Here is a 15,945-nt window from a genome sequence, read left to right as displayed (position 1 = left end):
AAGTCAAACGATAAGATACCAAGAAAATACTATCGTGTAAACTTAAAAATACAAAAAAGAGTAGAGGCAGAATTATTTTTATCTTTGCCAATATTTATCAGTTACTAAACGGGAAATATTTCAAAAGACGACTACAGAGTTCCATTTCTCATTTCGTCAAATTTAAGGTACACTTACAGCTAGACGCAGATTTCATTTCTACTATACGAATCACACGACACGTACACCTCGCTAAAATGTACTTTTTTTTTTAGTTTTTAAAAGAGCCTCCATTTTGACATAATCTCGGTTGTAGGAGGAGGGGAATTGTTGCCTCTGTATTTTTAATTGGTTGATTGCTACAAAGCAACAGCAGGAAATATTCTGAAACTTCATACTTATTGCTAGAATTTTATTAATAAAGCAACACAGCCACATTGTTGTCTTCGTCGAGTGAGAATTTATTTTGCAGTTTGCCGTTCGTAAGTATTTTTTTTTTTTGGGTTGCTCTAGATTCTTGATTTTGTGTATTCTTGTATTTATCCGAATTGGATCAGTTCTTACATTCGGTTTTTACTTTCTAGAAGTAATGTCAATATTGAAAAGCATGTCAAAAAGTATATCTTCATTTCATTCAAGCAAGTCTTTTCTATCTTTTAATTCTCAAATAATGGTATTTTGAAAGGAGTTATTTCCATTTAATAAACCCGCTTTCTTAACAATGAATACGGCTAGAAAGAAAATACAAAACCATTTTAGTTTTTGTGATGAAAATTTTTGACGATCTCCCACCAATTACACGACAATAATTGCTAAGCAGCTTAATACAGAATAGTTTGTAAGCTATAGATGCCTTCACTTTGAAAGTTGTTAGCCTCATTTAATCAAACAAATTACTCCTGCTGGATCTGGAAAAATTAGATCTCAGCCATCCCATTCTCCTGTGAATACACTCTACAATGACCAAGGCTTATATCTGAAACAATAACTTCACGTCCTATTTATTCATAGGCGGACCGATACGGTAAGCATCCCGATAAACGACGCCACGTTTATACTCCTATTCTATACTCTTCTACTAGTTGGCAAGTATATACAATTAGAAAGCAGTGTATGTCAAATTTTTTTAAACGTGTAACTGAACGATTGTAAAAGATTAGAATGCTGGGCTCTTGTAATAATTTTTCTTCTTCTTTCGAATTAAAAATTTAAAATTAAGGTTTTGCAACCGAAAATTTTATTCAGGGACAGCAAAAAAAAAAAAAAAGAAATTTCTTGAATATCTCCACTCTGAAAAAATTACTCCTATCTTTTGGAATCTACTGATTTTTTTTTTTGCAACACACAATTTGCAATATTAATAGTATTTCATTGGTGAATGGTTTACAGGATAAATGTGGTCAAAGGTCCAAACAATGTGACCGCATCAACGCTGCGCCTTGCTTAAGAGAAGACTGTGCCACCAATTCCTAGGCAATCAATAGGAGGTAAGTTTATGTTACAACACGTAGAAGGTTTCTTATAAATAAAATGAACTATTATAAATTAATCTAGATGTACAACATTAAATCAACATTCTTAATCTTTTCACAATGCTGTCTATGAAAATATACTAAAGCAAAGTAAAAGCTAATCACTAATAAGTACAAGCAAAATGAAACTATGATAATGGATCAAAAAACTTTTGTAATTTAGTATTTCTAAATACTCTCATTCCCATAGTACTTCCATTCTTAAAATCAAATCTTAATCTCAGTTTAATAAAATCTTCATCAACTCGTTTTAATCCAAATGATTTCATCCAACTCATCAACGTAAACCAAAACAATGAATATCCTAATCCAACAATCAAATCTAATCTCCAATGATGATCTAAATAAATAGTAGCCCACCATTGTAAAATAACAAACAGGAGACTTAATATTTTAATTATGGTCCATCTAGCATAATAAGCCACAAAGAAAAATGTCAAAACTGCCATGGCTGAATGTAAAGAAGGAACTGCGCCAAACACAATTGGTGAAGCATGGAATCCTTCTGAATGTAAATGCGTACCCAATTGAATATCAACTCTAATCAATCCAGCCGCATATCCTTCCATGTCATAGGTGGCTTCCTTATCTTCTCCATACATATGAATAAACCATGGTGGAGCATTTGGAAATAATAAATGAGTCAAAACGCCGGAAATATTTTGAAGTCCCAATGTGACTCCATATATTTTTAATGCACCGGGTGCATGGAATACATATAGCCAAACTGCGGTTATGATGGGTATTGTTATATGACCAATTACATATGATGCCCAGGCTAAGATATCTTTTCTTGGGGTGATTGGATCTTTAAACCAATAATCGAAATTCAAAATAATCCAACTGAGGCAAAATAATATTGGTGGGGCTAAATACCAACTATTCATAGGTGCATAAGATCCAATGGTTCGGATATGATGAATAATCTTTTCATTTGTTTCTGAAGTATATTGGGAAATTTCCATGGGTGACAAGGTAGTGAAATATGTTAATGGCAGGAAATGTGGATCTTCTTGAAAATCCCCCGGACTGGTGGTATCAAGAGTATCATCATCTTCTTCGGTAAATGTTTCTAATTCAAGTCCGGTGGTATTATCCTGCTGCTCTAAATCTGCTGATAATGGAGGTGTCACTGATCTGGTTGAAGTTGAGCAAGATCTAATTTCTTCAGTGAATTCGATTGCATCATCTTTGTTGACTGGGATATATGACAATATACCATTATTTCCACTAGGAATGGTTTTTCGTCTATAAAATTTGATATAGATTAAATAACTCGATGAGATTAGACTAATAATTGTTAATATACTTCCAATCAAATGAGTAAACATATATTCATCCAATCTTGCTGCTAGTTTAACATGAATAGGAGGACGTATTGAATGAGGTATGATTCCGGCATTCTTAAAGATTAATAACCATATAAATACTGGGGAAAATCCTATTATGAAACTTAGGATGAATCGAAATATAGATCTATCATTTAATCCGGAGAAGAATATTCTTGAACATAGTTGATATATGAATATAAACGGATTGATTATGGTTTTCATGAATTGTATTATAAAATGAAGTAAAATGAAGGAAAGAAAAGGATAAAGATGAAAAAGTAGAAGTGAAATGGAATATAATGGGCGAGGGTGACTATTTAAAAACTAAAATAATATGAGATCTATTTATATTTTGCTATTTCAATTGTTTTTAGAGGTTATTGTTTTTGCAAAAAAGCCATCCGCCCAGTTGTCGGATTTTACAGATAAAACCGGGTTCCTTGATTATCAGATGCTGATCGAACTGATACCGCTTTTTTTTGACAATCGATCTCAACGATAATGGACGTTAACTCCGTACATACCCAGGAGTCTCTTCTAGGTATACGTACATGTATGAATAGCAATTGATTTCATAACATGAAATAGTCCCAAGGCAAAAATGAAAAAAACTTTTACGGGGACTAGTCTTACTTGTGTCTTTGCCGCACTTTATTTTTTGGCAAAGATCTGATGTCTTCCCCCTTTTAGGAAATGGCACATTCTTTTTTTTCTTCCAAATTACACAAAAGAAACAAAGGAGTTCCATCCTGATAAAAACAGTGTCAGTTATGTCCGTAGGAAGAGTCATGTAACGGAATATATGGGAGTGCATGTGGTATTGCACATTCATCGTCACATATTGTGCTCTGGAAATTGCCAGTCATTCCATAAGCCAAACTCTAAAAACCTTAAATCTCATGTACAATTGATAAAAAAAGGTCCTCAGTGTGGCTAGTACGGCAAAACAAACAATTACAATTGAAACCGTTCCTAATGGAAGTGATTAGAAAAAGAGTTTTCCTTTGTTTTCAGCCGTTAATGGAAGCAAGCTTCAAAGCTTAAATTGCATAATCCCATGAATATAGTATGATTATGGGTGTGTAAAAGTTCAGTTTTAGCGAGAAATTTCATAGAAGGGAGAAGACCAAAAAAAATGATGGTTTTCTTTTTTGTGGTCCCCCGATGATTCTTTGTTTTTAGAAAAAAGCTTAATTTAGTTTAGAAGTATGTTGACTGGGTTAGAATTATACTTTCGACTTTTAAAGAGCAATCCGAATTTGATTAATGGATTGAAATTTAAAAGCAGTTTTCTGGGGTTCCATCAAAACTCCAAACCAATATCGTGTGATCATCATCTAAGCGCAAGACTAAATATGTTTGCTAATTACATAAAAATCATTCATTTCGGAAAAATTCGCGTAAAAATAACCAATTGGTCGTGTACATTCCCTGAAACTGCGTGTATTGTTTCCCTATACTCCATTTTTTTGTGCGTCCAAAGCGCTAAACTCCGGAATCATCTGCTGTTTTAGGCGACCATCAACATTTGAAAGACTCAACCGAAAGGTTCCGGTTGATATCCAAACGGTTATGGTACCACAACTTAACTGATGTCACCACTATTTCCATGTTCATAACCTCATTGATTAATTAATTAATGAGGCGGTGCTACGATATTCTCTATTGTTCTTATTGGCTATTGTTCATTAATTTTGTTTGTGTATTTCCCCACTCTTTCACAAATTGTATCAAATATCAAAAAGATCTGGAGGTTTTGACATTTGCTTATATCCTTCTGATACTTTAACCACGATCTAAGCCCAATAATATCCAAATCGCTTAAGTGTTTAGATCGTACTGATTAGCGCAACTGCTTGGCACACAATATTTTTTTAGCAAAAGGATCACACGACGAAAAATTGTGGTAACTTTGCGTTTGAAAAAACCATTTGGTAAGATCATGTGACCTGAAATTTGACGAGATTGCAATTGACGACTTTCCTAGAATATTGAACAAATTAAAGGTTTTCTAAATTACTTTATAGTTTTAAAGTTCTTTTTGATTAACGGATATTTTAAGAGTGAGCCAGCTGATTACACGTTTAACAAGATTTGAACACAGGTTATTACAGGTCTTGAGCTTCTCCTCCAAGTCTGTGTTTGGTTGCATTGATAAGCTTATTGATCCAGAGGGATCAGTATCAATCTTGGTAAAATGCTCCTTGTTCATAGAAATGTGGCTGTTGCACCCCGAATCAATAATAAGGCTCTTTGATTGATGTTGACTGAGGAAAATATGTCCTCCAGAAGTCGAAACACGTTGAGCATAATGGCCGTGACATGCAGTAACAGGGGGACTAATAGCAGCAGCAGCAGCAGTTGACGAATCATCATCAGTAGAATCAGACAGGCAAGCAAAAGATTTATCGTCATCAGACAAATAATCCCAAACAGCATTATCAGAACATTCAGCCAAAGATTGAGTTTCATCAACCGAATTAATAGCAGAGACATCCATTGAAGGGACATCAGCAAGAACAACAGGTGAGGCATCAGCATCACCATCGGAATCATTAGATGAGTTGTCATCAGAAACAAGCTCGTCTTTAACTACAGAAGAACCAACAGGAACCATCAAAAAATTGAGACCTTGAGTCCCCTTCTTAGACTTTCTAGCCAAGGGACAATTATGGACTTTGTATTCTGGTGATTTACACAGGAAGTACACTTTTCCGCCATCAGCTGCACCAGAAGCATTAGACACAGCCTTCGTAGATGAAGACTGATTGCCTGAAATTACGGCAGCAAGACCTGCATTTCCAGTAGCTCCAAAAGCAGAAGGAGCATTAGGACGGTTAAGTATCCAAGGAGCAGGATCAAACGGCTCGGATGTCTCCATGGTAAGAAGTGTTGTATCAACATAGCCAATCACAAAACGCAACGAAGGATCATCATCTAGTTCCTTAAGAAACTTCTCTAAAATACGACGAATCGCATTATCAGGCAAGGATGAAAGGTACAATAAAGCGGCTAATTCGTCCTTTTCAAATTGTGTGTACACAACGAGTACGTTGAGAAGATGTCAGAGCCATCCATTTCTGAATAATTCTGGCACCAGCTTCAGGAGTATCTATGTCAAACATACGATGTAATCTGGGCCATAATCTAAGCGTCTTCAAAATGTCAAGAGAAATATATTCCATAAAATTATAGTGCAAGTTCACACAACGAGTGCGATGAGAAGATGTCAGAGCCATCCATTTCTGAATAATTCTGGCACCAGCTTCAGGAGTATCTATGTCAAACATACGATGTAATCTGGGCCATAATCTAAGCGTCTTCAAAATGTCAAGAGAAATATATTCCATAAAACTCCAATCCAAGTACCTATCAATAGTGTCAAGGAACTTAGACCTAACTTCTTCAGGAATAGCATCCAAAGACTTTGTGTTTCTCCATAACATCAACTTGAGCAGTAATATATCCATTAATGTCCTCCAAAAGGTAGTTTTTAATATCCATTCCAATCGCATACTGATTCAAATTCAAATTCCCACAAGGGAAAATTTTCAACATAAATAAGCTTATCAAAGCTAGCAAACGTATACTCGGACGAGTGGATCATTACCGGTAATATTCTGTTTTAGAGTCTTGCTAATCGTGTGGTCGGTTTGTCATGGGAAAACCAATCAAATAGCTAATAGACAAGGAGATCAAACGCCTCAAACTCAAACCCACCTAAAAAATTAATTGAGATTACCGGGGGAGAGAATAAAAAAAACGATTTAAGTGATTTTCTAAGATTTTTTGGATTTCTTGATTTGAATGAATTGGATTTTTGATTTTAAATTGAGTGGCCATGACATTTTGGTCATGAAGATAGTGGTAATAGAAGTTTTTGACTTCACTTGATGTATGTAACATACGTTTAAGATGGTTGTTCTTTTGAACAGGTGATAATTTTTCTAAAAAATGTTTCTCATAATAAATTTTCATGTAATCATCTCTTTGGTGAGGTGAAAGTTCGGAGAGCTGAGAATCATTAAGTGTTGGTAAGTCTTCAATAGTAAATTTGTTTCCTTGTCTAATGGCATCGGCATAAGAAATTTGTTGTTTACGTTTTGCCACCGGATTGGAGTTTTGGGTAGCTCCACCAATATTTGGTGAGTTTTAATCTGAAGAGTCGGAAATTGATAAGGTGGATTGTCAGCGGCTCCTGGTCGGACTTATTGGTGTTGCTGATTGTTGCTTTCTAACATTTTTATTTAATTTAAAGTTTTCCTACGATTATCTAAAACAAGATGTTGCTGTTGGTCGTGGTTTTCAGGACCGATTTAATAACAAAGAAATAATTGTGGATCGAGCAAAATGGGTTGGTATTGGTAGATGGTCATCTGAGGTCTGGTCTGGACACTTCCATCCAGGATTCATATAAGAAAGAGGGCTAGTTTTGACTCAAACTTGAGTTCTGTACGATGAGATGATATCATTATTCTACAGCGACTCTTGCGCTTATTATTCCTTATCATGGGGACATAGTGCCAATTTCCATCTCCAGAATTCGAATTGGAGATTAGAAACGGCAGTATATTATCCAAATTTCATTCAATACAAGCCAACCCAGCGTCAAAGTGCCTTCAACTATATCAACGAGTTCCGAGCACGTTCTCTTTTAGTCAACCTGCATCAGAACTGTGAAAGAGATAAATTGCAGTTCAATTGGCTAAGGACTTTCCTCTTCGTTGGTATTTACCAACCAGTGTTTTGCCAAATCCAGATCCATGCATCTCATACTGGTTGAATATGTTTGGCTCCCAAGCGTCCCGCATAGTCACCACCGCTGTGACTCTGACCAACAACACGTACGATTACTGTCCGCTTGATCGATTCATTCCAAAACTGAATTTTCAATGGATATATAAAACCTATGTTTAGATTTCGTTCGTCGGTATGTATTTGCTTAATATGAATGAGTCAAATTGCATAATGATGGTTGACATGTCGATGATTGGAATTTATACATAGAGATTGTATATTCATTGAACATAGATTATTACTGGTGAAGCCATGATTTAGTTCAGTGTTTCGGAAGTTTTCTTCAAAAACAAATCCTTCTTATCAATTCCAATCAATTTATGCTGTTCCCCAAGCTATTCAAAATAATATCCTATCAATGCTTTCAACACACCAAGAGTAGGGTCTTTTGATTATTATCGTTGTGAGCCATTGCACACCTTATGTTGGTTTTCTCATACAGGTTTTTCATGCAGCACACACACAACAGTAGCTAAGTGCGGACAAATATGCAAAACCTTCAAGCAATGCAGCAACAATTGAAGTAGATCCTCAACAGGCATTTCCCGATGGTGAAGATCGACTACACTGTTTGAATTTGGCTCACTATCCACACTACCGTACTAAACATGAATATGAATTATGTCATAACGCCCCTGGTCACGCAGCTGCTTTTAATCGGTATGCCGGATGCTTCCCGTTTAGATTGTAATTCGATTTCATGGGGAATATTCTTGAAATTGAAACTGTTGTTATATCCCCAACCCAGGGCTCATAACATGTTGGAACGGAATAACAGTAGTTTTGATTTTATGAAACTTCCATATCAAGTCAAGCTACAATAAGTAAGTAGTGCGTTGTTGTTGATGCTCTTCGTCAGTAGCATCAGAAAGATTTGCTCGGCAGTAGGCATTGCACTTCGATGGTTGCTTTAGAGTTAGTTACCAGAACTACATAGCATTTAATATTTTCCCCCGTTTAACTATCGTTGTGTAAAACATGTATAACAAATCCACTAGAAAGATAGTAATCCATAGTTCAGGATAGCACATCAAATTTAAAAAACCCGGGAATTATTATGAGATATAAACTAACCATGTTTCACAATGTAGATATTCTGAACTAATTTCCTATCACGCAGTGACATCATGAATTGAAACCTTTAGAATCTCGAGGATTCACTTTCCTTGGAATTGCAAAAGGTTCCTTTGCTACATGGCATTCCGTTTCTCTTTATTTGGCATTTTCTGTAGTCTATTCCCACTATATTGTTGACCAATGCAGTTGACTAGTTCATTCGAGCCTTTAGACTGGTCTATAAATTCCATTTTATAGATGTCAGTTCTAGCCACATTTCTTACTTGTATCGCTGTTAGGTGTTTTGAAGAATGAATAAGTTTACCACTCAGATTAGTATTTCGTAGCTGCCATTTTTCAGTCAATCAAATAGTATACAAATTTCTGATAGATTGGGTAAATAGGAACCTGGCTGTAGTTCAAAATCTCAGAGTTGGCTCCGGATAAGCATACTCTTCGTTGCATTTCAAGATTAAACACTAGAAGTGCTGCAACTCTTCATTTTCAAGCTCAAGCAGGAATTCATGGAAGAGATGTCAATCTGCTGAAATTTGAAATCCGTTTGCAACAGTTATTTCTAAGTCTGTAAGTTGAACAGGCCGTAGAAGCCAATTGTATCAATAGCCTTACAATTTAATTTGAAACGCCTATAAATATACAATCATTATGCCTTTTTTATATGCAAGTAATTCAGAGGAACAATGCTAGTTTTGTGTCTGCAATAGGTGAATGTCCTAAGAATATGAGCATTCTGTTGTTGTTGGAGCCGTACTCCAAGTATGAAGAATCTTGAACCACCGTTACAAAAAGTGCAGTCAGAGATAATATTTCCGGTTGTTGTTGAACGATTCTAGTGGAGATATCTCGGCAACGAAGATATCAATGTTGCATCGCTCATACTAATAAACATTTCAAAAGAAATAGAAAGATCCTGTTTCTAAACAAATGAACCCACTAAAACTTTTTCTATATCCTGACGACTGGTCAAATGGAATGTGTGTAACAATTTCGTGAGATGTACCCGCCTCATCTTCGGTAAACATGTACACATTGGTTTTTCCTAATCTTAGTTTTTATCATAGTTCGACAGAGACTTTTTAAGCGGAAGGAAGCAAATCGCTTTGGATGCGAGTTTATGCAATTCTCCTTGTGCTCTTGAATAATTTCGCAAAGTTTTTACAAAGTTTTACAGTGCGAAAAAATGTTGCAAACAGATTGTTTGTAAATTCCCACAAAATATTTGCAGCCAGAACTACCGCTAACAACGTGCTTCAAATCTTCCGTTATGGCTATTTTTCGTCATCTAGATATCGCCAACTTCTTCTTCGTTAATTATTAGATTCGCCAAATAACATGCACCTCGAAGCTGATTAAACGTGGTTGCACAGAGCCCGGAAGAGAACACATTATTACCTCATTCGTTCATTAATCAAATCGATTGCCCACAATGGATGCGAAAGCCCCGTTCATTTTTCTAAATTCGTTTACATTTATAATCTCTTCACAACGAGTATCATTAGTAGCTGGAGAACAACGCAGGACTAATTGAGATGGTACAAAGTCTATTTTGTGATTGGTAGAGTATCAGAAAAAAAAAAAGTATTTAAGAAGATACAAAATAAATTATTTGTAAGTCTAAAATCAACAAAGAATCATAATTATTTTTCTTGGTGGACATTTTCCACTTTTATTTTTTCAACCATTTGCAATCGATTTCTTTTTTTTTTCCCTCGATCTCTCTGAGGGAAAGGGTTCTATTGATCACACGGGGTCTTTCTAAATGAAGAATATACCCACAAGACTTCTTGAAAAACCGAATGTATATAACAATAGCTCTAATCATAACCGACTTAGGTTTAGGTTTGTTATGTAATTCAATCACCTCTGCAAGTATTCATAAGTTATCATTTGTATGAAGTAAACTAAGTTATAAAATGAACTGATATTACGTGAACGTGTCTAGATTTTAATGAAAATCTTCCAATAAATAGAAAGAAATTCTTATAAACCGCCCTCAAATTGCATGCGACAGGCAACCAGAGGTCTAGTGAAACCAATTTGATCGGTAATTATTTCTAATAACGGTTGTAAACAGAATAATAAATTGAGAAATTGAAATAATATATTTAACTTCAACGTGTCACACGAGCTAACTAATTAGTAAAATTTGCTATAGTCGCACGAGGTGTTGCTTTAGATTGACTAATAGTCGCACGAGGTAGGAACAATCTAAAACTAGATTCTCAAAAATTTCTGAAATTTTAGTTAGAAATTGAATTGCGCATACCCTCGTGGGCACATACGATGGAATAACCATTTTTCCTTTACGCTCATTTGTCTCATGAAATGTAAAAAAAAACACTCTGTAGGTTGTTTCGTAATTTAGAGCTGAAATTGAATGATGAATTATAATGGGGGGAGTAAAATTCAATTCGCCATACCCACGTGGGTCGTGGAAAATTGCCAAGAACGTGGGAGAACTCATCGATTCTTTTATTTTTTTGAGAGCAGCTTGTTGCAAATCAAGTTATGCAGAGTCTGGAAAAAATATCCTGATAACAATAAAAAAAGAATATAAAATATTCTAAGCCATCAAAAGAAGGCTACTTACCTCTACACGTGGGGAAAAGTGGCTAGATATTTGTCTTTGAATAAAGAGTGTCTAGTAGTAACGAGGCTACCAAATCAAAAGACTATTGACCAATGGTTCGTCTCAAAATGAACAAACAGACCTAGTCGAAAATATTCTCAATTGAGACTACAGGAGTGAGTACTCCATTCCCAGCTGAACTCAATTGAAAGATTAGGTACTTGGATAACTAAAGATTGAAACAAGAATTTACTCCTCTGACCGTAAACACACATTCTAGAATATGTCAAAGGAAGCATTAGGAAGTTTTTTCAGTCACATTTCCGTTTTTGTCGCTTGTAGAAGGTTTTCTGAGATCAATTTTCTTGACGTCTTGCCGACAAGAAAATTCTGGCAAGACCCTAACTAAAACAATTTATGATTAGGTTTAAGACAAAGCTTATACCAAGACTTTTACCCACTTGACTTTGACAGCATTGAGCAGACAATGAATGTATATATAATTGTAGATAGGAATTCATAAACAAGAGATGACTGTGACGCTAGATAATTTTACTCAGGTTTTCACCTTCCCTTTCTTGCGAGGGGATAAACATGGGTAAAATTACCAATAACATCAAACTTAGTTTATAGATAACAAAACTGAGGCGAGATCATTGCCCGCTGGTATGAGCCTTCTTCAACCATCCACTTTTTGTGAACTTACACAACGCTTTCAATTCGGTTGACGAGTTGCCTGAGAAATATAACCTATTGACCGATCTCTTACCGATTCGGATCTTTTTAGGTAGCCTTAATTGGCTAGTAAGTGACGAAGTCTTATGGTTATCACGACAGGCACACATGGTCATGTCGAAAATATCCCGGAAATAATAAACATATCCGGCTGTACTTGAAAAGAAACGTCAAGAGCAAAGATCCTTGATAAAACCTTTACGAAATAATAAACATTTCCTAACAGTAAAAGAAAACAATATGGCTTAGGATTAAAATTTGTGCCATATGAAAAACAATTGCAGCCCACGAGACCAGTCTGATTTCCTAGGGAGGTAGTTCATTACGGAAAAATAGCAAGAGCTGCAGATACCGCTGAGCATTAGGGTTTTGACATCATGGCAGAATTGACATGACAGGCAATTGAGGTATCTTATTTTTCTGGTTTGGTTAGTTTTCTTCATCTCTAAGAAATTGACCAGTGACCGTTTTATTACCACGTATTTGAATTATCAAAATTAAGTTAATAGAAAGAAAACGAACAATTAATTAGCCGTAAAAAAATAATATATTTTTTAATGTAATTCAAAAATTAGAGATAAAAAATAAATTATTTTCTATTGAACTCGTGTGCATTAAATGAAGAGATTTCTTTTTTGCATACTTTTAGTAAATTAATAATAATTTTTTTTTTGTTCCTTACCATGCAATTCTTGCAATAATATTATTTTGAAGGGAATCCTAAGATTCTTTGAAATATAAATTAAACATCAATTCCCTAGTTTCAGTTCTCAATTTTTCATTTTCTCTTCTATCATCAGAGAATAACAACTATCAAGCTTCTTCAAATTATACAATGGTCGCAGATATTACTGAAAATCATCATCACCTCCCAGTTTCTCAAGCTGGTGGTAAGACTGCCTTCAAGGATTACATTGGTCAATTCGCTGATGTTGAAGATCCTTTAGAAAGAAGAAGATTAGCTTTAGAAGAAATCGACAGAGCCGGTTTCGGATGGACTCAAATTAAAATGATTTTAATTGCCGGTGTTGGTTTCATGACTGATTCCTACGATATTTTTGCTATCAATTTAGGTGTTAGTATGTTACAATACGTTTACTGGAATGGTACTATGCCAGCTTCCACTAACACCTTATTAAAGATTTCTACTTCTGTTGGTACCGTTATTGGTCAAGTTGGTTTCGGTACTGTTGCTGATATTGTTGGTCGTAAGGCCATCTATGGTTTAGAATTAATTGTTATGATCTTTGCTACTATTTTCCAATGTACTTTAGGTGAATCCCCAGCCATTAACTTTGTTGCTATCTTTACTACTATGAGAATATTGATGGGTATTGGTATTGGTGGTGATTATCCATTGTCTTCTATTATTTCCTCCGAATTCTCAACTACCAAATGGAGAGGTGCTATTATGGCTGCTGTCTTCTCTAATCAAGGTATTGGTCAAGTCTTCGCTGGTATCGTTGCCATGGTCTTAGTTGCTGCTTACAGAGATGCTTTAGAACCTGCTACTACTGGTGCTGAATGTATTGGTGACTGTAGAAAGGCTTGTGATCAAATGTGGAGAATCTTAATTGGTTTCGGATGTGTTCCAGGTTGTATTGCTTTATACTATAGATTAACCATTGCTGAATCCCCAAGATATTCTTTAGATATCACTGACCATGATGCTCTTGAAAAGGTTGCTGATGCTGAAGCTGCTATTGCTCACCAACCAAATGAAATTGCTCCACCAAAGTCTTCTTTCAGAGATTTCTGTAGACATTTCGGCCAATGGAAATACGGTAAGATCTTATTGGGTACTGCTGGTTCTTGGTTCATGTTGGATGTTGCTTTCTATGGTCTTGGTTTAAACTCTGCCACTATTTTACAAGCCATTGGTTACGCTTCTTCAAGTAATGTTTACGAAAAATTATACAACACTGCTGCTGGTAACTTAATTTTAATCTGTGCTGGTTCATTACCAGGTTACTGGGCCGCTGTTGCTACTGTTGATGTTGTTGGTAGAAAGCCAATCCAATTAATGGGTTTCACCTTATTGACTATCATTTTATGTATTATGGGGTTCGGTTACCACAAGATTGGTACTAGTGGTTTATTGGCTTTATACGTCTTGGCTCAATTCTTCGAAAACTTTGGTCCAAACACCACTACTTTTATTATTCCAGGTGAAATTTTCCCAACTAGATACAGATCTACTGCTCATGGTCTTTCTGCTGCCTCTGGTAAGGTTGGCGCTATCATTGCTCAAACTTGTATTGGTACTTTAGTCAACCGCGGTTGTGATGCTGAAAATCCAAACTGTTTCTTACCTCATGTTTTAGAAATCTTTGCTTTATTCATGTTGATTGGTGTTTTTACTACTTTATTACTCCCAGAAACTAAGAGAATGACCTTAGAAGCTATTTGTGAAAAGTATCACGATGAAGTTGATGCTACTAGAATGGTTAGAGATGTTTACAATGAAACCAATGAATCTGACGAAAAGAATTAAGATTCTTTTTGTTTTGTTGCATAATTAAATCATTCCCTCTTTTTATATAAAACTTTTATTTCGTTTGCTTGTTAGTTTATTGTGTTGTAATTTGTAATTTTTGTTTGGTAATTAATATATAGATAATATAAATCTTATAATCGGTTAAAAATATTTTATTGTAGATATCTAATTAATACACTTGAAAGAATCAATTGATACTTGTTCGTTTTCTTATTTGTTTTCCTACAAGGAATGTCGAATTAGTAAAGGCGGCCATCTGCAAGTAAGGAATGAATCTTGCATGAAGATGAGGTAAGCTGCGAATACCGCTACATACATGTCACATCTGGAATATCACTCTTGAATCGATATTAGACGTGCATTATACAGGCGTTATACAGAACATCACAACACACAATAAATATCGCAGTTCAGAGCCCGGCTTTTTCTGAAACTTGGTAAATTGTAGTAAAAAACCCTCCCACGTTCTAGTCCTCACATTTTTCAAACCTTAAATAATATTTTTTTTCGCCAGCTGTAGCAAAATGGTTGTTATTCACAAAACAATCAACTTTACTCGAACCAATAGAACACAAAGATAAAAGCATGCAAACATACCTTAACTCACTGAAATTCAAAAAGTTCATTCCAGATTGGATAACCACGGTGGTTCTAATACTTCTCTTTTTCATTGTTTTAGAAAAAGGAAACCCCTTCCCACGAGAATTTCAAGTCAATGATCCCAGGATTTCCCATCCATTTGCTGAACAAGAACGAGTCACTGATAATGAGTTATATATATATTCCACTCTTTTACCACTAGTGATAATATCACTAATATCATTATATTTGCCTAGTTCAAGATTTGATAAACTCCATTTATTACAAGTTTCATTACTTGGATTATTATTTTGCGTGACAATAACATGTTGTATTACAGATATACTAAAATGTTGGATAAGTAATCCAAGACCAGATTTTCTAGTTAGATGTGGCGCTACCGGTGCAGTTGTCAGAAGTGAGAGTATGTCAGAAAAAGTGCTAATGTCGATGACTAAGTGTAGTGCACCTTTAGGGCAGATGTATTTACTTGATGGGATGAAATCTACCCCTTCTGGACATTCAAGTATGTCATTTGCTGGGTTGGGATATTTGTCACTTTGGTTAGTTGGACAATTGCGATTATTGAATGAAAAGAAGCTACAGTATTTGTTTGTTTGGGGAGTAGTAGTGGGGGCACCAATATTGTTTGCAGCATGGATTGCCTTAACTAGGACTCAAGACTATAGGCATCATTTTGTAGATATAGTTATTGGTGCGATATTGGGTAGCGCGTTTGCGTTGGCAAGTTATTTCAAGTATTTCAATTCTCCATGGGCAAACGATTGTTATATCCCAATTGATTACGATGAATATTAGAGGAGATTGTACATATGTTAGATTTAATTA

At 35.3% G+C, this 15,945-nt stretch overlaps 3 protein-coding genes across 3 annotated transcripts; 2 read left to right on the top strand and 1 right to left on the bottom strand. All coding sequences in view use genetic code 12, as the record gives it.

Annotated features, from left to right (window-relative positions):
- Positions 1-1,639: 1,639 nt before the first annotated feature.
- Positions 1,640-6,312, bottom strand: IPT1 (inositolphosphotransferase; the record flags this gene model as incomplete). The annotated part of the gene is made up of 3 exons (XM_049404753.1): positions 1,640-2,987; positions 4,945-5,854; positions 5,970-6,312. 3 exons carry the CDS (start codon positions 6,310-6,312, stop codon positions 1,640-1,642), a joined length of 2,601 nt encoding a protein of 866 aa, XP_049265676.1.
- Positions 6,313-12,855: 6,543 nt separating this feature from the next.
- Positions 12,856-14,514, top strand: PHO84 (phosphate transporter; the record flags this gene model as incomplete). Its single annotated transcript, XM_049404752.1, has 1 exon — positions 12,856-14,514. One exon carries the CDS (start codon positions 12,856-12,858, stop codon positions 14,512-14,514), a length of 1,659 nt encoding a protein of 552 aa, XP_049265675.1.
- Positions 14,515-15,102: 588 nt separating this feature from the next.
- DPP1 (Dpp1p) lies at positions 15,103-15,915 on the top strand (the record flags this gene model as incomplete). The annotated part of the gene is made up of 1 exon (XM_049404751.1): positions 15,103-15,915. The coding sequence occupies one exon, from the start codon at positions 15,103-15,105 to the stop codon at positions 15,913-15,915; it is 813 nt and encodes a 270-aa protein (XP_049265674.1).
- Between the last annotated feature and the right edge of the window lie 30 nt (positions 15,916-15,945).

The sequence above is a fragment of the Hemisphaericaspora subhashii genome (genome assembly GCF_019202705.1).
Source record: "Hemisphaericaspora subhashii strain CBS 10753 chromosome Unknown scaffold2, whole genome shotgun sequence".
In the NCBI taxonomy this organism is placed as follows: Eukaryota; Fungi; Ascomycota; class Pichiomycetes; order Serinales; family Debaryomycetaceae; genus Hemisphaericaspora; species Hemisphaericaspora subhashii.
Note: the sequence above shows the minus strand (reverse complement) of the source record. Positions and strands in the feature narration are given on the sequence as shown.